General features: G+C 42.5%; 1 protein-coding gene across 7 annotated transcripts in view; it reads left to right on the forward strand.

Annotated features, from left to right (window-relative positions):
• Window positions 1-8,275: 8,275 nt before the first annotated feature.
• Window positions 8,276-23,952, forward strand: part of ASPH (aspartate beta-hydroxylase) — a 187,319-nt gene continuing 171,642 nt past the window's right edge. For 2 of the 7 annotated variants that reach the window (XM_070382351.1, XM_070382347.1), the window contains exon 1: window positions 8,279-8,616. In XM_070382351.1, the coding sequence (XP_070238452.1) occupies window positions 8,505-8,616 (112 nt within the window). In that variant the 5' untranslated portion in view covers window positions 8,279-8,504. Of the gene's footprint in view, window positions 8,617-23,952 lie in introns of all 7 variants that reach the window. The other 5 variants (XM_070382346.1, XM_070382345.1, XM_070382348.1 and 2 more) reach the window with 5 other exon arrangements.

The following is a 23,952-nucleotide window of genomic DNA, read 5'->3' on the forward strand; positions in this document are numbered from 1 at the left end:
ATTGTTAATGCTCCATGATTACAGATTAGTATGTACATTCGGTTTCCTAGGAAATGGTTAGGGCAGATGCCATTATTGAAGAATTAAGAAACCGGGAACAAACCTCATTTGTAACCTGAAGAGCCTTAATGCATACAGAAAGCAGCAATGAAGATGCTGGAAAAGCTTATTCAGGTAAATGTCAAGGACAAAATTTTAAAAGGCCAGAATCCCAGAGTTACAAGTAAGAAATAGGAAATGTTAGTAGAATTTGGGAAATAAGATTCCCCTTAGTTTTTGTATGTGGGAATTTGCTCAAATGATCTGAAAATTACTTTTAAAACAATATATAGTTATCAATATCTTTAAAAGTACTTAATTAGTACCTAAAAATATAGTTATAAAAGACATAGTTATCTTATCAAAACACAAGCAATTAATTGATTGTCTAACTTACATAAGACTAGGGAAACTGGTTTAAAAAAATAGCATTTTACACCTTATCTGTTTTTAACCCTTCATCTTGGTTCCTTCCTCACACAAATCTTCAGATGCCATATCTTTTTCTCACATCAAAATTAGCTTTCAAGAAAAAGGTCACAATACTAAAAGACAAAGCCTTGACAATTTTGTCATGTTTTTATGGCAAACTGCTAAAATCTCAAAGATTACAGGGAAATAAAACCCCTAAAACATAGGTTGTTGTTTAATCACTAAGTCATGCCTGACTCTTTGCAACCCCATGGACTGTAGCCCTCCAGGCTCCTTTGTCCATGGGATTCTCCAGGCAAAAATACTGGAATGGATTTCCATTTCCTTCTCCAGGGGATCTTCCTGACCCAGGGATCGAACCTATGTCTCCTGCGTGGCAGGGAGATTCTTTACCTCTGAGCCACCTGGGAAGGCCCAAAGCACAGGTTACCCTATTAGCCAATGTCCAAAACAAGTAGGATGTGGATTCAAAGAAAAGGAAGCACCAGCTTCAAAATGGAGGACACAATGAGTGCATTTTCTGGTTACCAGGCAGCTAAGTTTCTCCACGTGTTGTAGGAGGCCCTGCTCCCCAATCTTCCAAAGCCTTCCTGGTCACCCTGGAGGGGACCACACAGAGAGGAAGGCCTTGGATGCCAAGATTGCCCATCTTAGAGAGGGCACTGGCGGATGCTGAGGTTGAGCATGAGCACTGGCCCTTGGACTCCGGTGGCTTGCTCCCTAGAAGAAAAGAAAAGGCCTGATCATGGCTGTGGCCGGAAATCCACAGATGGGAAGACATGGACCTCTGGAAACCTTTTTTGAAAAAACTTTTTGGCCACGCCAGAGGCATGTGGGAATCTTAGTTCCCTGAAGAGGGACTGAACCCGTACCCCCTGCATTTAAAGTGTGAAGTGTTAACCACTGGACCACCAGGGAAGGCTCTGGAAGGAAGCCTTCCTTACAGCTCTTTTAACTCTACTGGGACACTGTGAGTGGGACGAATTGGAGATGAGGAAGTAAGTAGATGGGGGGAGGAAAGGTCAGACACCACATGGGGAAATCATCCCTTAGTCATCATCCCTGGATCGATTCCGCAAAAGTGGGGGAGACACCACTTCCTGCTCTAGGTTCTGACTCCAGCTCTTGGCCGTCTAGGACACAACTGAAGCAAAACAACTGCAGAATTATGGCCTTGGGTACCGGGGAGCCTTTTGGATCTTGGAATCTTAGAGAAGGTATCACAAAATGTTCTATTGGCCACCATTGACCTGCCCCGCCCGGCCAGCCTACCTTGTGTAGGCTGTGGTTGTGTTGAGATGGGAACAGATCTAATTACAACCTGCTTATAGTTAGGACTGAAAGAAACCCCCTCCACTCCTGCTAGAATAACTGAGAAGAGGGGCACACCAACTGGAGGGAGGGCTTTCTGAATGAGGAGAGTAGTGGGCCCCAGAGGTGGATAGCATCAGTCATGCTTCCCTGGCTCTGTGGAGGGTTGGTAGGACCTTCCCTCCCCCAACTCCCAATAGAACATTTTTGGCCAGTCTCTCTGGCAAGGGGCCTTATTTATTTGCAGAGTTGTTATTCTGCAAGATCTGAGCCAGAGGCAGGCCAGGATTTTTTTTTGCCAGTCATGCTGAGTCTGCCCTTCTTCCACCCTTCCACCTTGTATTTTTACTGTGAGTCCCCAAGTGTGGGGCTAGGATGAGGCGGGGCTTTCTATTACTCCATGGAGATTCTTCCTAATAACTCCAGGCCTTTTCACCTCCTTTCTAAGCCTCAGCCATGGAAGGCATTTTATCTCTGTGTTCCATGGAAGGCATTTTATCTCTGAGTTCACAGCATCTCACAGGTTGAAAATCTCTCAGCTGGTTGTATTAATGGGCCGGGGAGAAAAGGCCAAGGGATAAGGGACCAGTAGGCACCCACACTCTGCACACCCCCCTTTTCCTGTGTGCCAACAGGGGCACCTAGATGGAACAGGGTTACTATCACACCATCATGGACAGCTTTGAAGGGGGAAGGTCACTGGAGATTAACAGAAGGAGTGGGGCATCTTTCTTCGATGCCTTGAGGCAAAGGCTGGTAAGAGACTGGGGGGCCTATGACAGTGCTTGGTGATGGTCACCCCCCTCTACAACTGCCTGCATGCACAGCAGAAATTAGACCGGAAAAAGCATAATTCAGTCTGAGTTGCTGCTTATACGGATCTGCTGCTTCTGAGAATCTGAATTTGAGTCTAATGAGTCCTGTGATAGATCTTTAATACTGGAAGTTGCTCCTTCTCACTTGAAACTTGACTTTCTTTTCTTTTTTTTTTTTAATTAATTTTTTTGGAGTACAGTTACTTTATGAAGTTGTATTAGTTTCTGCTGTACAGCTAAGTGACTCAGCTGTATGTTTACCACATATCCCCTCTTTTTTAGATTTCCTTCCCATTTAGGTCACCACAGAGCACTGAGGGTAGGGTTCCCTGTGCTCTAACATTAGGTTCTAATTAGTCATCTATTTTATTCATAGTTTCAATAGTATATGGGCTTCCCAGGTGACACAAGTGTTAAAGAAACCACCTGCCAATGAGGGAGACATAAGAGACACAAGTTTGATCCCTGGGTGGGGAAGATCCCCTGGACGAGGGCATGGCAACCAACTCCAGTATTCTTGCCTGGAGAATCCCATGGACAGAGGAGCCTGGCGGGCTACAGTCCATGGGGTCGCAAAAAGTCGGACACGACTAAAGAAACTTAGCACTCATACACACATGTATACTATCAAGCTTTTGACATTTGATTTCAGTTTTCTCAAGTTTAAGAAAATAAAAAAACACTCTTTTGGTCAAAATATCTACACTTAGTCTTTTACACAATTGCTTCTAGGATAACTTTTGATAGCTTCACTCCTAGATTCTTTTGCACTGGAGCTAAAAAATTACATGCAAAGAGGATACCATCGGGGGGCTCCCCTGGTGGCTCAGACAGTAAAGAATCTGCCTGCAATGTGGGAGACCCAGTTTCGATCCCTGGGTTGGGAAGATCCCCTGGAGATGGGAATGACAACATACTCTTACTAGTACTCTCGCCTGGTGAATACGATAGACAGAGGAGCCTGGAGAATTAACTACAGTCCATGGGGCCGCAAAGCGTCAGACACAGCTGAGCGGCTGACACACACACAAGGATGCCATCAACAAGCAAAGAAAATAGAATCCCATAATTTGACACAGCTTCTTGGAAAGGATTTCACTGTTTTACTAGATATATGTGCTTTCTGGTACTGGGAGGAGTAGCTGTAGTGAACATCTAGAATATTGGTGTCTCTGTCTCTAACTCAAAGGGATTTGCCAAGAGAAATGAATTCATCAAGTGATGAAGTCAGCGCTGAAGCTGTTCCATGAAGAATTAAGAGAATCCTCAGCTCTACTAGTGTACAGTCATCATATAATGATAAACAATCACTTTTAAAAGCAATGGATATCATACTTCTTAAAATAAAGAAATACTGTAGAATTTCAAATATATTACAGTGGCCTTTAGGTGAATAAAATCTTGTTGCATTGGTACAAAGAGACACTCCCTGTTTTCCATGCTAGCACGTTTTTGGCAAAGTCTCTTAGGGTTTAATTTTTGGTACAGGCTCAGTAATGTTTATCATGTGCTTATGAAATTGCAGGATAGGTTCAAGTCAGAATGATGACAGTATAAAGAGGGCTGGGCCAATAACAATTTTATGTAAAATATGCATGATTTTCCATCAGGTGTCAAGAATTCAGGGCTTCCCTGGTGGCTCAGTGGTAAAGACTCTGCCTGTCAACTCAGGAGATGCAGGTTCGACCTCTGGGTTGAGAGGATCCCCAGAAGGAAAGGGCTACCTACTCCAGTATTCTTGCCTTGGAAATCCCATGGACAGAACAGCCTGGCAGGCTACAGTCCATAGGGTCGCAAAGTCATACACAACTCAGTGACTAAATAACAGCATCAAGAATTTAAGTTGGCTAATTGATTCCAGTTGCATGTCGTAATAACACTATTTATTGTAAGGCAAATACATCTGCTTTATGTATCCAGACTTGATGAAATTGGAGGATCCCAGAAACTAGCTTCAGGATACTTTTCTTTGGATAAGGAACCCATTTCTACGTCCTTATGGCCACTATAGTTTAAGTAAAATTATCTTGAAAATAAACTGAATCTTTGGGACCCTTCCACTCCCTTTTTCTTTTTCTTGATTTCTCTAATACTTTCTAAAGACTCCTAAATCACACAAATATTTCTTTTTATATACCATACAATCACCAGGCCTATAATCAGTAGTTATTCTCTAATTATTTGACTTCTCTCCATGTTTAAGTTCCTTTCTGGTCTTAATTTTTAGATGTAAGTAGAATCAATTAATTCTATTACTTCCTTAGACTAGGAGACTTAAGACCTAGATGATAGATTACTTATAGATGATAGATTACTTATAGAGAATAGATGCTATTTTTTTTATTTTTTAGGAAGAGAATTTGGCACGAAATACCACAAATTCTGATGGAAAATGTAAAGAATTGAAATGAAAAATGAAACTATAGGTTTCTTAGCTAGTATGTTTTCAGATTATTTTTCCATATCACAACGCAGTATTTCCAATTCTGATCTATTTTTGACTAGATTTAAAATGCCTTCTTATAGAAATACATTCCATGTATTTATAAGATAGACACTAGCCAGGTTCATTTTTCTATAGTAATATAAAGACAAGCTGTTTGATGAAAATGACAGTACATTTACTTTTTGAGATATAACTCATATGGGAATAATTGCTTTGAGAACACTTTGAGTACAGAATGCCTTAAAAGTGTTCTTGTATTTACAGACATGTCCTTCATTGCAACACATTCTACTAATGCAAAATGAAAATACACAACTGAATCATCATGATACGTTGACATTCATTTTTTTTCACTTGAGCAGAATTTACTATGATAAATAATGATAGAGAAATACTTATTTTTAGTTTGCAATAATAGAATTTTATATTAGCAAGACTGCATGTAAATCAGAGCCACTTTCTAGTAAGCAGGTAAAATGCAACTTTAAAACACTAGGTTTTCATAAGTCCAGAAATATTTAATTTGGAAAGCATTTAACTAGAGACTGTGAAGGGTCAACATGAGGGAAAAACAACTAGGACAAATCTTGCCCTCAAGTTCTCACTTGCAAATCCCAGTGGTGAAACCAATGGGAAGTTTATGAAAATACCTGAAAGGCACATTTGGCCTAGTTCAAAAGCTCTATTAAGTTAGTATTTTAATACATTGTCCTAGTTAAGTCTTGTCTTTATGGTCCTTTTAACATTGCTTCATCCAGGGTTCATTCATAGCTGACTCAGAAATCACAGAAAGGAGAATAGGCTCCTGTTAAGGAGAGCTGCAACCCTTAGTTTCAAAGGTACCTTGACTTCCTAACCTTCTTCACCTCGATGCTGAGAAAAGGATTTCTGTAAAGAAATTCATGGGTCCAAGGTAAGCTTTGTGTTTTTTAATACTCATAATAGGTAAGTATATACAGCTGTAAATATATATAACTGACATTATTTGTATGTGTTTGTGTGTGTTGTTGCTCAGTCATGTCCATTTTTTTGTAGCCTGCCAGACTTTTCTGTCCATGGGATCTCCCAGGCAAGAATATTGGAGTGGGTTGCCGTTTCTTTCCCCAGGGGATCTTCCCAACCCAGGGATCAAACCCACATCTCCTGGGTCTCCTGCATTGCAGGTGAATTTTTCACCTACTGCACCATCAGGGAATGCCATGAATATTATTATAAGTTTTATTTTATAATAGTGAGCATATAAATATCATTGTAGCTGCTTCTTACATTACATGAAGGAAGTCAGGAAATCTCTAACTTCCCCTGATCTCTGTTTACAAAGCCTCTATTTTGGTCTGGTACTGGCTAAGATAACCAGCTATGTATCTTATCAGTGGTACCAGGTTTCTGGAAATACAGGAAAATGGTTTCACTGTATTCTGAAATATAATGATGGTTTCTGGAAAACATCATTCCATGACATCTTGGAGTCTGTTATCAGAGAAAGTTGATTTCTTCAAAGAAGTGGACCTTGCTAAGTAACCACCATCAAGTTTTTTCAGACCTATCTTTGCAGTTGGGCCAAGGAGGCTTTCAGGGACATCTGCTAAGAGAAGAAGGAGCCAGTGAGACATTCTCTGCTCAAAACTGAACCTTGTCCTTGGAAGGAGAATTCTGACCATAGACTCTGGAGCCAGATGGAACCATATCGCATCCCTGCTCCATCACTTACTAGCTCTGTTACCTACTTAATTTAACCTCTCTGGGCCTATTTAACTCACACTCAAGAAACAGACACCACAAGGATTTTTGTCAGAATTTAAGAGTTCAAGTATCTTCAGCATTGTCTGCTCAGCTCATTTCTCATAATAATTTTATATTAAGCTCTTTCACTTAGATTTGTCTCTTAGTCCAGCTCTCCACCCTCCTCCACCCAATGAAATAACGATTAAGGGATTTGGATGAGAAAGGGATTAAGGGATTTGGTTAACAGATTTGGATGAGAAAAAGGGAGGGTGAAGGCAGAAGGAGATGCCATGAGATAAAAACTGAACAAGCTGCTTCAGTAGAAACCCTGTGAGCTCTGCTGCCCTGCTCTGTCTTGATAACTATCTAACATAATTTCACAAAAAGGAGAGAGAAGCCGTCTCATTATGCAGTGCGACCCTCCCCTGGGCTTCTGTGAATCCAGAAGAGGCCGGTGAGGCCAAGGACCTGACAGTGCACAGTGGCAGAACTGGAGAAGAAGGATAAAAGCAGGTGCCACTCTGCAACCTTGGCTCTGGTTCCTTGGCGCTCTTAAGACACTCCCAGGCGGTGCTCTGAAACATGGTCAAGAATTGGGGAGAGTGTTAAGTTATCAGAAATGTATCAAATCACTGAACAGGTCTGGCTTGTCTGTTGCATCAGGCATTGTGTTGGCGACTGGCGACACAAAGATGATGACAGACGATGTGACTGATCTCAAGCTCCTATCTGGCTCGTCTAGGGATCCAGATATTATTAAGACCACGTGTGGTCAGAAGCAGCTGAAGGCCTAGGCTACTTGCCCCTGCACGGGGTGGGTGGGTGGGGGGGGACCCACGGTGGGGACATCAAGGGAGAGGAATGAAGACGTCAGCGCTGCAGAGAGAGATTGCAGATAGAGGCTGCGGAGCAGGGCAAGGAAACGAACTTTTTGCTTTACATTTGCACCTCTTAACTAAGATCTGAAAACGCTGATGGCACAAAAGAAGTAACCCCCTGCTTTAAAACCAACTGCGTATGGCTTAAGCATTTAGTTAGTTCTAACATTACCATTTCAGAAATGTCGTAATATTAATACTGACAAATACAGTTTTTTCGCAAGAAGGGACGTTGCCTCACTTGGCTTTCTGTGTGCACAGGGAAGTGGGACACGAACAAAATTCCCGGTGAAAAGCCAGGAGAGGGTGAGCTCTAATCCAGACGCTGCACACGTGTCGCCCGCCCCGCCCCATCCCCATTGTACAGGGTCCGCCAAAGCTCGCGAGAGTTCTCTTGCCTTCCACGTCTGCCACGTTCCAAAGGACCAGGACAGACTGGAAAGTCGAAAGCTGCTGGCTCTCACAGGCCGCAGCGTCGCGCCAGAGCAGCCCTAAGCCTGCAGCGGGGCGGGGAAACGCGGCACGGTTCCGCCCCCTCATAGAGGCCCTTGTGACTGGCTGTATATCCCGTCACTCAGCCTTCTGTGGGCGGGGAGGGGTGGGGCTCGCCGGACGGGGGCGTGGCCTCAGGGCGGGTGAGCGGCGCGCTCTCGCGCCGGGAGGGCAGTCACCAGCTCCGAGCAGGCGAGGACCGAGCGCGCGCCGGAGGCACGCGGGCGAAAAGTCCTCGGAGGCGCTGCGGGCGGTGCCGAGACACCCGTGCAGCTTCAGGAGCTGCGGCCCTCACCCGCTGCAGCGCCCGCGCCCCCCACGCCCGGAGGGAGCCCCCCACCCTTGCCTGCTCCAGCGGTGCGCGCGATGGCCCCGCGCAAGAATGCCAAGGGCGGCGGCGGCAACAGCAGCAGCAGCAGCTCTGGCAGTCCGACCGGCTGCACCAGCGGCGGCAGCAGCAGCCCCGGGGCCCGGAGAGGTCAGAGGCGCTCCAGAGCCGGGGTCCGGGTGGCCCGGAGGATGGGGCTCCGTTGGGGGTGGGGGGCGTGAGCGCTGCGAGTCCACCTCCCCAGATGCCGCCGAGCGCCTCCTCCATCCTCCTCCGGGTACGGGGCGGAGGCCGTGCTCGGTGGGCCTGGCGGGTGGGCTGGAGGGGCCGGGCAGAGCAGGGAGCCCCTTCCCGGCCGCTCCCTCACCTGCAGTGCGCAGCCGAGATGGAGGTTGTGTCGATCCACTCCTTCTTGGCTCGCTGTGGAATTGATGATAGGCGTAAGAGAAACAGTTTACCTTGGCCGTGCATATTTTGGAGAGTTTGGAAATGAGCCAAAGTCAGAAAATAAGTTCTTGCCAAACCAGCAGCTTTTAAGTGCAGCCCAAAGCAGAATAAGGCTGCTGGGATGTGTGTGTGGGGCGGGGGAGAGGGGAGTGATTTGAATATTCTTGAAGATTATTTTAAATATTTTTGCCTTTATGTAGCTTTCTTATCGTGCGTTGTAGTTGCCTTTAAATATAACAGAATACCATAAGTACTGGGCAAGCTTCTCTATTTTTTTCCCTTTGTCTTCTCTCTAAAAAAAAAAAAAGATATTCACCTTTCTCCTTCTGTGCTTATCCAGCAAAGAGAGAGAGAACAGATGTTGTAAATCTGTTTCATCTCATATTTCAGTGGTTCTCGTTTCTTTTATACCTCCTTTGACTCATATTTAGAATATTAAAACTGCAATCCACATGTGTATTGAATCTGAGCTATAAACTTTCCCTTTTAAAATGATTCTAGATTCTTTGTTTCCTGAGGTCTGCAAGGAATGTTATTTACTTGTATCAAAAGAGTAAATCAGAAGACTATAGTCATCCTTTAAAGAGCTTTTGTTTAAATAGCACTTACCACTCTCTGAAATTATTTGTTTTCATGTGTATTGCCTTCATGTCTCACACATTCCCTCTGGTTGATTCCTTTTCCCAACTCTTTGAGTCTGGCCATTAATAGATGCTCAATAAAAAATTATTTGATGAGTGAATGAATCTGGCCATTAATAGATGCTCAATAAAAAATTATTTGATGAGTGAATGAATTTAAATAGTTAAATTTAAATGATGAAAATAGTGCAGTTGAAATCATTGAATAAATTTACACTCTGAGAACTAATATTTTGTATTGTAGAGAAAAAAGATAGTTTGAATTCCACAGAAAACATATTAATTCACCTTTGACATAAGTAAACTTTGTATTCCTTTGTCACTTAACCTTAATGCCAGTCAGTTGACTTAAACAGGCAGAAGGGTAGATGAAGGGCGGGCTCTGGCTACACTTTTTAAAATATCTAAATGAGAAGAACTCATGCAACTTCAGCTCCAAGTAGAGAAAGCTGATGAATGACACTTTAATGTTGTTTTCAAAAGTTTTTTAGCCATTTACAAGCAAAGCACATCATCTTTGTTCCACTTTGCCTTTTGCAATTCTGGGTAGAGAGGTTTGACTATATCTGAAGCAGTTGTTTTATTAAATGCCCTGTTGTTGGTGAGAATTAGCATCGACTTTGCCTTTTGCAATTCTGGGTAGAGAGGTTTGACTATATCTGAAGCAGTTGTTTTATTAAATGCCCTGTTGTTGGTGAGAATTAGCATCGACAGTGTGTATTGATTGTATCCCCATCCCCAGTGGTTCAAGATCTGAATCAGTTTTAACAGGTAGGTGATACATTTAGGAAATGTTAGGACCAAAATGAACACATTCGAACTTTGATATTCCAGCATTTTAGAGCAAGTTCTATCCTATTTGAGGATCTACAGCCTTTTAAGCATTTTACACATTGATCCTGTAATTGTTGTGAAACAGACATAGTATATAAAAGAGAATGTGGAAATGAGAGAGGTACCTGTATTACCAGCAAAATATCCACAGACAGTTGACATTGGAGTCTCGCTTGTTACATAACGAGCATTCTTTTTCCGCAGCTATTTTTTTTTTTTTTTCAGTCAGTGATGAGTTCTGACTGTGTGCCACGTGGAAGGCACAGGAGATGAAAGGAGGTTTCTTTCTGTTGTAAGCAGTTGCATTGCAGTGGAACGTGTGATCCGATACCGGAAAGATGGAGCCACTTCTATTTGTTTGCTGTATCTGTCTGTCATTGATGTGTACACATTGATGCCCAAGTCAATACCACATGCTGGGGAAATCACAGAAACTGGAATCTTGGCTGCGGCCTTACCACGAGGCCTGGAAAGATTGTCTGAATCCTTAAAGGTTATATACTTCTTAGAAACCCAACTGATTATTGGATGATCCAAGACTAAAACCAGGTTTTCTCTTATTCATTTGACCATTGTACTGGATTTTTGTTGTGCTGTGGCTAAGTTGTGTCTGACTCTTTGCGACCCCATGGACTGCAGCACACCAGGCCTTGCTGCCCCTCACCATCTCCTGGATTTTAGGTTCTCTAATTTGTAAGATTTTATGGGAATCTTGGAGTCGAAGTTGATTATCTTTTCTTTCTAGCTCTCTATGGCATATTACACCTGTTTTTTTTTTTTTTAAAGAAAAATATGCTTCCTATGGTATCACCAGTTAACTTTTGACTACAGTTGTATTTGAAACAGCATGTTTGAAAATCTTAGTTTGAGAAGAAGTACATGGGCTCAGCTAATGTTTTTTGAGTTGTTTTACATTGAGATTCTGAAGGACATGATGACACTAGTCACATTAAACGTTATTATTTCTAACATTTGTATGTGAAAGTAGAGTGGAAGAGGACCCAGTCCTTTGAAACATTCATTTTAGGGAAAATGTGATTATCTGGACTTTTGTTGATCTTGGTGGTCATTTTTTTCAAACGTGGTGTTTTGAAACTGAAACTTGGAGGTTTATATAAAAGTTAGATTTTTAAAGCAGGTGTCTGCTTTTTATTTAAGCCTTCAGCTTAAATTGAAAACTGATAAAATGCTTAGCTTTTTGCAGAGCTCAAGTTTGCCTTTTCCAGTTTTATTCTTTAAAATATGAAAGAAACGAGTAAATTGAACATATTACCTTTGTGTGTGTTTGTGCTCAGTCATGTCTGACTCTTTGCGGCCCTGTAGACCATGGCCTGGCAGGTTCCTCTGTCCATGGAATTTTCCAGGCAAGAATACTGGAGTGGGTTGCCATTTCCTACTCCAGGGATCTTCCCAAACAAGGGATCAAACCCATGATTCCCCTGAGCCTCCTGCATTGCAGGCAGATTATTTACCACTGCACCTCCTGGGAAGTATTTACCTTTACTGCTAAGTCGCTTCAGTCGTGTCCGACTCTGTGCGACCCCATAGATGGCAGCCCACCAGGCTCCCCCGTCCCTGGGATTCTCCAGGCAAGAACACTGGAGTGGGTTGCCATTTCCTTCTCCAGTGCATGAAAGTGAAAAGTGAAAGTGAAGTCGCTCAGTTGTGTCCGACTCTCAGCGACCCCATGGACTGCAGCCTACCAGGCTCCTCCGTCCATGGGATCTTCCAGGCAAGAGTACTGGAGTGGGGTGCCATTGCCTTCTCCATTTACCTTTAACTCACACATAAGAAAAACTGACTTGCTTGACCAACTGAGGCCAAGGGAAACCTCTTTCAGATTTATTGATTTGAAGATCTTTGATCAACAGGGATCATGATGTGCTTTTATACTTATTTTGTAGTTACAGACCCTGGTATATATAATGCTTTTGTTTAGAGTTTCCCTTTGCAATGTCATTCAGTCTTTCCCTGTAGCTTCTAACTTGCTAGGGGATGTAAACATCTATTTCCTTTGTCTAATAGTGTTGTGCCACCACATCACACTTCACCAGTAGGTGTCACTGTAGAACACTTTTTCCTCTTTCAAGTTTCAGCTGTATCATCTACTTGTTTTTTAAATTTAAGAGCCCTGTACATACTCAGAGGGCTTCTCTGGTGGTTCAGAGGGTAAAGCGTCTGCCTGCAATGCGGGAGACAGGGGTTCGATCCCTGGGTCGGGAAGATCCCCTGGAGAAGGAAATGAACCATTGATGGACAACTAATTTAAAATGCTCAGCCACTGCTATTTAATTCTGTCACAGTCTCTAACAGCAGGTTTTGAAATTTAGTAGTAATAGTCAGGCCCTAGCAGTCTTATTTCAGAGAAGGCAATGGCACCCCACTCCAGTACTCTTGCCTGGAAAATCCCATGGACAGCAGAGCCTGGTAGGCTGCAGTCCATGGGGTCTCTAAGAGTCGGACACAACTGAGCGACTTCCCTTTCACTTTTCACTTTCACGCATTGGAGAAGGAAATGGCAACCCACTCCAGTGTTCTTGCCTGGAGAATCCCAGGGACGGGGGAGTCTGGTGGGTTTCCGTCTATGGGGTCGCACAGAGTCAGACACGACTGGAGTGACTTAGCAGCAGCGGCAGCAGTCTTATTTAGGCTGATTGTATTTAGAATTAAATGCATTGATGAACTATCTGTAAAATTATACATTTGAAGATGTTTGATTTTGATGCATGTTAATCATTTAGAATTTTTTTCTTCCTTATTGCTTTCAATATATCTTAGACTGCTTAGTAATTAACAGACACAATACATTTCTGTTTGCCCTCTGACTCCATTGAACGAGGAGGCCTTGGTGAAATTCTTTTCCTTTAATCATTTTGTGCCAGTTAATCGTTTGTGAGTCAGTCTAGAATGAAAAGATAGGAAGGCCATAATTCTTCCACCAGAGGAACTGTGTGCTGTTTTGTGTTCATTTGAACAGCAGTTTCAACTGGCCAGATTGTATGAAAAATGAGTGTTAGTCGCTCAGTTGTGTCCGACTCTGAGGCCCCATGGTGGGTCTCCTCTGTCCCTGGAATTCTCCAGGCAAGAACACTGGCGTGGGTAGTCATTCCCTTGTCCAGGGGATCTTCCCAACCCAGGGATCGAACTCTCGGCTCCTATGTTGGCAGGTGGATTCTTTACTGTCTAAGCCACAGGGCAGCTCAGATTGTATGGAACCAAGTGCTAAAAAGTATTGGGAGGGAATTCTTGAACACATAATTATTATTTTTCAACATAGTTACCTTTTTTAAAAAGTCTTTATTGAATTTGTTATAGTATTGTTTCTTTTCTTTCTTGTCTTTTTTAAAAATGTTTTAGTTTTTTGGCCACAAGGCACGTGGGATGTTATCTCCCGACCAGGGATCAAACCTGCAACCCCTCTACTGGAAGTGAAGTCTTAACCACTGGACCGCTAGGGAAGTCCTTTGCACACAATTTTTAAATGACCAAACATTAACCTGGGTTTCGGAAGTAAAAGGAGAGATCTATACTTTAGCTTTACTTTAAAATCATGTGTCTCAGAGAGATTACTAGACAATGAGAGATTCTCATTTTCATCTGATTGGCAACAGAGTAGCTTGGATTAAGAATCATGTGAGCTTTCCACTCTATTTTTAGTTACTATTGAAAATTTAACCTCTGAGTTCTTTGGTCCCAGTAGAATATCTGCCCCGCCCCCCACCCCACCCCTCACCCCCCGCCCATTTTTTTTTTTTATTCTCCAGAAGGACATTGTAGTTTGGGAAAATCTGATGACCTGGATTCATAGCCATTTAAGAACTGTGTAGCAGGTCACTCAAAATTTTTAAACCTGGTCTCAAATGGAAAGAATTATTCAGGGTTGTGACAGCCCTAAAATCAATTCTATATGCCTTTCTGTTGCTCAGGTTTTTCATCAAAGTACCCGTAATGGTAAAGGTGCCTATGAAACTTTGGAGAATATATAAGGCTGTAGAACTAAGCAGGCTATTGCATGCTTGAAACATTTTTTATGATTTAGGAAATGAATTTTTGTCATACAGGGTAGCATCTGTTTGAGTCAAGTGGATGTCCTAGAAGTCATGTTCATAGCGGGTTCTGAGTACCCTTTGACACATTTCTGGCTGCCTCTGGGGTGCACGTCAGCCTTCAAGTTTAGGATTTACCCTCAGATCCCTTCTGGAGCTGCACTGTTTTCTCTTACTAGAGCTCAGATCTATTTCAGTCTTTTGATGTTACTCCAGCATACTGCTTTAATATTCTGAAAATACACAAGTTAGTTCGTGTCTGGGGGTATTTCTGCATCTCCTGTGTGGTTTCATTTCATTCTGTCCTAAGATAAACAGAACATTTTAAAATTAGCTTCCCTTTAATAAATTCTGTATGTACAGAGAACCCATCTACGGTTTACCCAGATCCCTGGGAAAGCCTCAGCCATCTGTTGGGAGAGGTGGGGGTGCTCAGGCTCCTCCTGTGCTCCAGTATCCACTGCTCAAGCATCTGTGCAGCTCTGAATATAAATCTTGGTGGATACGTGTCTGGTGTTTAGTCCTGCAGATCTGGCCGTTTCTACTAGAGGACCAGAGATTAGGATGTTCATTTCTTCCTTCTCCTCATCTCTACGTGCCACTGTAGAGGCCTTGTTCTGAAGTCCATTGCTTTAGCGGTTTCTTCTGCTAGCGCTAGGAGCCAAGGTAGTATTTCCTCATTAGTCATTATTGTTTTTTAATGAGAGTGCTTCAGGCATTTGCTCTGCATTTAACATTTGCTTTTCAAGGGTATGTCTTGGTTACCTTTGGCTGATGTGGATATCTTTTAAGGGCAGATCACTGAGTCTAACTTAGTTCTGATCAGGTTGATGACGCCTGAGGACAAATTTGCTGTAGATAACCTATTAGAATCAAAGGAAATTTGTTTTAAAAAATAATTTTTTAAAATTTTGTGTTGGGGTATAGTCAATTGGGGTTTCCCAGGTGGCGATAGTGGTTAAGAACCTGCCTGGCAATGCAGGTAGATGTAAGAGATGCGAGTTTGATCCCTGGGTCAGGAAGATCCCCTGGAGGAGGGCGTGGTGACCCACTCCAGTATTCTTGCCTGGAGAACCCCACAGACACTGGAGCCTGGTGGGCCGCAGTTCATAGAGTTGCATAGAGTTGGACACAACTGAAGTGACTTAGCACGCACACATAGCTGATTAACAAACAATATTGTGGTAGTTTTCAGGTGAACAGGAAAGGATTCAGCCCTGCATACGCAGCTATCTTTTCTCCCTCATGCTCCCCTTCCCTCCAGGCCACCACATAACACTGGGCAGAGTTCCCTGTGCTATACAGGAGGTCCTTGTTGGTTATCCATTTTAAATACAGCAGTGTGCACATGTCCATCCCAAACTCCCTAACTATCCCTTCCCCCCATCCTTTCCCCTGGGAACCATAAGTTCCTTTAGACTCAGAGGAAATGTTGAGGCTACTTGGTGAGTAAGTCTTTAGAAAAGATACTTACACAAGATCTTCTGAAGGCTTGGGGCTGGTCTCTGGCCCCCTTGGAAATCCAGGTGTCTCGCCTGGTCGATCTGGCTGTAGCGTGGCCTTCCTCATCTGCCATGGATGCTCTCCATGCTCTTAACGCGGATAGGGCCTGGGGGTGGTGGTGGGGGGTGTTTAGTTAGTGCAGAGTGGAAACGACTGTTGCTGTGCTTGGAAAGACGCCAGCCTTTCTTTCCTGCATGTGTTCCTACAGATTTAACCCCGTGACTCATTCTGCATGGGAGCCAGCAAGCATCAGTCTTAATTTTGAGTGAGAAAATATGACTGGAGAAAATAATGTTGTTGCGTCACCAGTACTATATAACTGTTATTTCTCATAGCTTGTCTAGGTTTGACAGCCTTTGCTGTCATGACCTAGTGCAGACTCAGGGCTGTTTTGTTCTCTCCTGTCTCTCACTTTGGTTCTTGTTTATTATATTGCTATTGTACAGTTTCTCACGCTGTCTTTCACACTCTGTTTTTAATTCAGTTTTCCTGAATTGGTCTACTGGAAAGTCTGTTTGGTCTAGATTCACAGGTAAATTTTATTTAGAGTTAATTTTTTTCCCCTTACATGAAAATAAAAATCTGTGTTGTGTTTATTGAAAGAATACCTGCATTTAACTTTTCCATTTTTTGAGTCAAATCAATTTGAATAAGATGCTTGTCAGTTACTGAATTTTATATTTACAAATTATTTCACGCATTTTGCTTTTTGATGGAGAGCCATCTCTCTTTTAGAATGTAAATATTTCTATGTGTTGCTCTTTAAAACTATCTATTTGTAATATTATATATTAAGATGTTTACATAGATATAAATAATGCAGTGACTTACATGTAGCCACCATACAGATGAGAAAGTAAAATACTACCAAATTCTTGGTTTCTCCTCTCCTGTGTTATCCCTTTACAATCTTAAACATTTTGTGATAATCATTGTCATACATCGCTTTATAATATATATTATATAATATATAGCTTCCCTCGTGGCTCAGTCAGTGAAGAATCTGCCTGCAATGCAGGAGACCCAGGTTCAGTCCCTGGGTTGGAAAGATTCCCTGGAGAAGGAAATGGCAACCCACTCCAGTATCCTTGCCTGGAAAATCCCATGGACAGAGGAGCCTGGTGGGTTACAGTCCTTGGGGTTGCAGAGTCAGGCAAGACTGAGTGACTACCATATAATATAGATAGTAATATATTAGATAACATAATGTTATGCTGCAAATATGATATATATAGTGTAATAGTCATATATAACTTAATATAATATTCTGTTGCATATTGTATACTATATATCCATTTGTATAAAATATATTATTAAATTTTATATTTATGAAAATTGCTCAGGAAATATATCTATATCCCTATGTATAGAAATATGTGTGTATGTATAGATACATATACATTTGTTTGTTGTTGCTGTTGTTTAGTTACTAAATCGTTTCCAACTGTTTTGTGACCCCATGGACTATAGCCCACCAGGCTTCTCTGTCCATGGGATTTTCCAGACAAGAATATGGATCAGATCAGATCAGATCAGTCGCTCAGTCGTGTCCGACTCTTTGAGACCCCATGAACCGCAGCATGCCAGGCCTCCCTGTCCATCACCAACTCCCGGAGTTCACTCAGACTCAACGTCCATCGAGTCAATGTTGCCATCCAGCCATCTCATCCTCTGTCGTCCCCTTCTCCTCCTGCCCCCAATCCCTCCCAGCATCAGGGTCTTTTCCAATGAGTCAACTCTTCGCATGAGGTGGCCAAAGTACTGGAGTTTCAGCTTTAGCATCAGTCCTTCCAAAGAAATCCCAGGGCTGATCTCCTTCAGAATGGACTGGTTGGATCTCCTTGCAGTCCAAGGGACTCTCAAGAGTCTTCTCCAACACCACAGTTCAAAAGCATCAATTGTTCGGCGCTCAGTCTTCTTCACAGTCCAACTCTCACATCCATACATGGCCACAGGAAAAACCATAGCCTTGACTAGACGAACCTTTGTTGGCAAAGTAATGTCTCTGCTTTTGAATATGCTATCTAGGTTGGTCATAACTTTCCTTCCAAGGAGTAAGCGTCTTTTAATTTCATGGCTGCAGTCACCGTCTGTAGTGATTTTGGAGCCCAGAAAAATAAAGTCTGACACTGTTTCCACTGTTTCCCCATCTATTTCCCATGAAGTGATGGGACAGGATGCCATGATCTTTGTTTTCTGAATGTTGAGCTTTAAGCCAACTTTTTCACTCTCCACTTTCACTTTCATCAAGAGGCTTTTGAGTTCCTCTTCACTTTCTGCCATAAGGGTAGTGTCATCTGCATAACTGAGGTTATTGATATTTCTCCTGGCAATCTTGATTCCAGCTGTTAGAATATGGAAGTGGGTTGCAATTTTCTCCTCCAGGGGATCTTCCCAACCCAGGGATCGACCCCACATCTTCTGCGTTGCAGGTGGATTCTTTTACCACTGAGCCACCAGGGAAGCCCGTACGTTTGTTTAGTGCATGTCAAAAGTTTTATAAATAGGCTCATACTTGTCAACTATTGGACACTATTTGCTTAAGACTCTACCAAACTGGCTCTATGTTTTCATATATATAGTTCTTCACTATATGAATGTGCTTTTTCTTTAGCCATCCTGGAGTCCAGGACCACTTTGTTTGTTTTCATTGCTTTCTTTCAAACACTGCTGCCCTGAACCCTCTTGGAGTTGTCTATTACCTTGTATATGTCTAAGTCCTTTCCTAGAGCATAATTTAGGATTGGAATTGTTGGGTCATAGCAAATACACATATTAAACTTCACCAAGTATCACCTTTTTTTCCCCAACCTCAAAGTGCTTGTATCACTTTACACTCCCACCCACCATGAAAACAGCTACCTGTGTGCAGCAACCACATTACCAACACTTGGTAACCTTTAATATTGCAAGTTTAGTAAGTTTAGTGCATGTGAAGTAGTGTTTGTGTTTTAAACTTGTATTTTTCTCATCACCAATGAGGTTACTAGTGAGAATAGCTATTCGAGTTTTCTTTCCTGTGAATTTTTTTTAATATATATACATATATATATATAACCTATTTGTCTAGGTTTTTAAATTCTATATAATTTACATTTTTGATTTGTTGAATTTCTTTATCTTGAACCTTTTGATTGTGTGATAAAGGGCTTCTCCCAGTCTATGATTATTCATGTTGTCATTTTCTGTAGTATAATTTGTTGAATAGAATTTTTAGATTTTTGATCCATTGATAATAGCATTTTTCTATTTTCTTCTTTATGGTTTGTGCTTTATTTAGGACATCTTTTCCAACAGAGATCATAAAACATTTTCTTTTTTTCTATAAACTACTGAATTTTGCCTTTTACATTTAGATGTCTAAACGATGGGGTGTGCTTTTTATTGTATATATTGTTGGGTAGGGATCTGATATTTTTAAAGATGAATAATGAAAATGTCCTGCACCATTAGTTGAAGTGTCTTCTTTCTACACTAATCTGCTGTATCACCTATTGTGTCTAGATACCTGTGACTGTTTTATTCCTGGTATGTGGAATTAGGCAGGTCCTTCTATCCTGTCTTTTTCATCATTGTCCTCACTGTTTGGGGACCTTTCTTTGCCTGTGTCTTTTTAGAATCTGCACATCAAGTTAAGTTTCATGAAGAATATTTCAGGATTTTGACTGGGATTGTATTTAATTTATAGAACAGTTTGGGACAAATATGTGTGTGTGTGTTTAGTCACTAAGTCATGTCTGACTCTTTGCAACCCCATGGACTGCTGCATGCCAGGCTTCCCTGTCTTTCACTATCTCCTGGAGTTTGCACAAATTGGGACAAGAGCACACATATAATAATGAGTATTTCTGTACATAAACATGGTGCAACTTCCTATATATTTGTCTTACAGTGACTTTTTATAATTTTATCCCAAAGTGGTATGCCTCTTTGATTAGATTTAGCCTAAGTGCTTTACTGTTGTTGTTGTTCAGTTGCTCAGTCACACCCAACTCTTTGTGACTCCATAGCCTGTAGCCCGCCAGGCTCCTCTGCTTATGGGATTTTCCAGGCAAGAATACTGGACTTGTTTGCCATGTCCTCCTCCAGGGGATCTTCCTAACCCAGGGATCAAACCCGTGTCTCCTGCATTGCAGGTGATCTCTTGCATCACAGGCATATCTATACTTCTGAGCCACTAGGGGAGCCCTTAGATGACTCATCAGTCAGTACAGTTCAGTTCAGTCGCTCAGTCGTGTCCTACTCTTTGCGACCCCATGAATTGCAGCACGCCAGGCTTCCCTGTCCATCACCAACTCTCGGAGTTCACTCAAACTCACGTCCATCCAGTCAATGATGCCATCCAGCCATCTCATCCTCTGTCGTCCCCTTCTCCTGCTCCCAACCCCTCACAGCATCAGAGTCTTTTCCAATGAGTCAACTCTTCGCATGAGGTGGCCAAAGGACTGGAGTTTCAGCTTTAACATCATTCCTTCCAAAGAAATCCCAGGGCTGATCTCCTTCAGAACGGACTGGTTGGATCTCCTTGCAGTCCAAGGGACTCTCAAGAGTCTTCTCCAACACCACAGTTCAAAAGCATCAATTCTTCGGTGCTCAGCTTTCTTCACAGTCCAACTCTCACATCCATACATGACCACTGGAAAAACCATAGCCTTGACTAGATGGACCTTTGTTGGCAAAGTAATGTCTCTGCTTTTGAATATGCTGTCTAGGTTGGTCATAACTTTCCTTCCAAGGAGTAATGAGTTAGATGACTCATAACTGGTCCTATTTCATCCTTCAGGCATTGTCATCTTCATAAAGTGTAAGTTCGATCATGTCGCTTATTTGAAAACCTTGCCTAGTCTTCCTGGTCCTCAAGGTGTAGTTTAGATTCCTTAGCACCATCTAGCAGGTTCCTCATGATCTTGCCCCTCTTACGATCTCTACTGCTGCTGCTAAGTCACTTCAGTCATGTCCGACTCTGTGCGACCCCATAGACGGCAGCCCACCAAGCCCCACCGTCCCTGGGATTCTCCAGCCAAGAACACTGGAGTGGGTTGCCATTTCCTTTTCAAATGCAGGAAAGGGAAAAGTGAAAGTGAAGTTGCTCAGTCATGTCCGACTCTTCAAGACCGCATGGACTGCAGCCCACCAGGCTCCTCCATCCATGGGATTTTCCAGGCAAGAGTACAGGAGTGGGGTGCCATTGCCTTCTCCGCTTACCCTCTCTAGCCAATCTTAAACTGCTCTCTTTATATTAATTCACCCACGTCAGGTCACTCTCTGAGGTCTCTGCATTTGTCCTTGCTGTTTCTTCTGTGACAGCCCCACACTTGCTCTTTCCCTGTGTGGCTCCTGTGTGTCTGTTAAGATGCAGGTACCCCATCAGTTCTACCTTCCTGTTGATCATCTTTCCGGTGGGTTTTGCAACCCTCCTCCCCCCACCCCCAGCATGAGCGTCTGTAGCGCCCTCTGCAGGTACTGTCTTAGCATCCTCATTGATCCACGGGTTCCTCTATGCTGTGCAATGCTAAGTCACTTCAGTTGTGTCTGACTCTGTGCGACCCCATAGACGGCAGCCCACCAGGCTCCCCCGTCCCTGGGATTCTCCAGGCAAGAACACTGGAGCGGGTTGCCATTTCCTTCTCCAATGCATGAAAGTGAAAAGTGAAAGTGAAGTCGCTCAGTTGTGTCCGACTCTTAGCGACCCCATGGATTGCAGCTTAACAGGCTCCTCCATCCATGGGATTTTCCAAGCAAGAGTCCTGGAGTGGGGTGCCATTGCCTTCTAGCAGATGAGAAAAGTGTGACAACACAGTATTAGACTGCACTGGACCCGAGGACTAGCTCTGCCACTCGTTTTTGACCTTTTAGTAAGTCAACAAACCTCTCTCAGCATCTTGAAATATTTCTTCATCTCTCAAATGGAGATAACTCACACTTATGCAAACTGATGCATAGTAAGCGTTTCTTAACAACTGCAGTTGTGGTACATGGTGATGGTGATACCCCCTTGAACAGAACAGATGTTTAGTTTTGTACTGTGATCATCTGCTGTCTTTCGTTCTTGCTTGATCATAAAGGCAAAAACTTTATGATCTGTGTTAGGAACAGACACCAGACGCAGAGCCCCGTAAACAGTTAGGAATTGATTTCATTAAGAAAGATGTGGTGTGCTCGTACCAGCTGTGGTAGGATCAGTGGTTCAGGAAGTCCTCAGAGCACATGACTTCTCGGTGTCGGTGTCTGTCATCCTGAGGTTGGCTCCTCTGGGACTCAAGATGGCAGCTGGCAGCCTTGGGGTTTCTTGCTTCCCTGTTCACACTCGGCTGGAGAAGGAGCCTTTTTCTCTTTTGCATAGAACAGGGCTCCTTGGCTCCACACTGCCTGTCTCACCACCGGTGGTTGGTAATGGGTTACCCGGATTGTTCTGATCAGAGGTCGGCATGGTGATCACATGATCTCCCTGGAAACAACTATCATTTTTTTTTTTTTCCCTAATTTTTTAAATTGGAGGATAACTACTTTATAGTGTCATGTTGGTTTCTGCTGTACAACAGTGTGAGTCAGTCGCTAACATTTTTTTTTATGTTACTACATTTTTCTCTTGATTTCTTTTCAACTGATTTAAAAAGCCAAAACCATTCTTAGGCCCTGGTTCATACAAAAACGGGAGGTGGGTCGAAGCTCACTCACCCTGGTCAAGAGTACTTGCTAGAGCTGGGAGAATTACTCCTAGGGTTTGGTGTAGGTAAACACCATGTTCCATTTTCTTTTCATCTCCAGTACTTAAATGATGGTCTGTGCATAGTAGGCACTCAGTAAATATGGTGTGAACAAATTTACAGGGAAAAGTCTTACTTCCCTCTCACAGATCAAAAGGGTGCTGATGGTGTAAGCTGTGTTTTTTGTGTTTCTTCCGCACTGCCTTGAATGTAAAAGGTGCTCCAGAATTATGTGTTACATGCATGGATTTTTTTTTTTTTTAACATTTATGTTATGGGCCATAAGACAGACTGAAAAATCCTCTTGATGTTTATAAATGTTGGAGTTAAAGAAATAAAAATTATTAAGATGTGGAGAATTATTTAAAATGAGCAAGTCCTTTCTGGTAGTTTCGACATACAAGTACTTAGGCCAGTAGGAAGCATTCGTATTTCATTCATTCTGATTAGGAGGAACGTTTGGGCAGAAGCAGGCATTTATTTGTTCTGCAGCATTTTGATTTTCCCTCACTTTAGCCTTAAATGTGACTCATTGATAGGCTAAAATTATGTGAATACTGAAATACTGCTAAATTTTTGTTCCCTTTAGTTTTTGGTTTTGGCTTTTAAAATTCATTTGTAAGAGTTATGGAGATTTCCTTCTTAAGACTAAAGTTTGACAATCCTGATTAAAAAATATAGAAACCTATAAGTGAAAGTGAAAGTTGCTCAGTCGAGTCTGGCTCTTGGCGACCCCATGGACTATACAGTCCATGGAATTCTCCAGGCCAAAATACAGGAGTGGATAGCCTTTTCCTTCTCCAGGGAATCTTCCCAACCTAGGGATTGAACCTAGGTCTCCCACATTGTAGGCGGATTCTTTACTAGCTGAGCCACAAGGGAATCCCAATGCTATTAATAACATTTATAAAGAGGATTGTACTTCAAAGTGCTGTATCTTTAAAATTCAAGAGAATGGTTCTTCCCAAGTGATTGTCTTATATCCACATTGTAAAGTATACTCCTTTAGCCTAATGTTGTTGTTGTTTAGTCACTGAGTTATATCCGACTCTTTGTGTTCCCAATGGACTAGAGCCCACCCATCTTCTCTGTCCATAGAATTTCCCAGGCAAGAATACTGGAGTGGGTAGCCATTTCCTCCTCTAGGGGATCTTCTCGACCCTAGGTTTGAACCTGCATCTCCTGCATTGATCATCCATCCTAAATACCCTAATATTAGTACTCACCAAAATGAACTTTTATTTTATTTCTGTTTTACTCCTCCACTGGACTGTAAGCAAAGTGGCTTCTCTGTTCATTGTACAGCAG

Source organism: Bos mutus, chromosome 14 (assembly GCF_027580195.1).
Source record: "Bos mutus isolate GX-2022 chromosome 14, NWIPB_WYAK_1.1, whole genome shotgun sequence".
Classification (NCBI taxonomy): Eukaryota; Metazoa; Chordata; class Mammalia; order Artiodactyla; family Bovidae; genus Bos; species Bos mutus.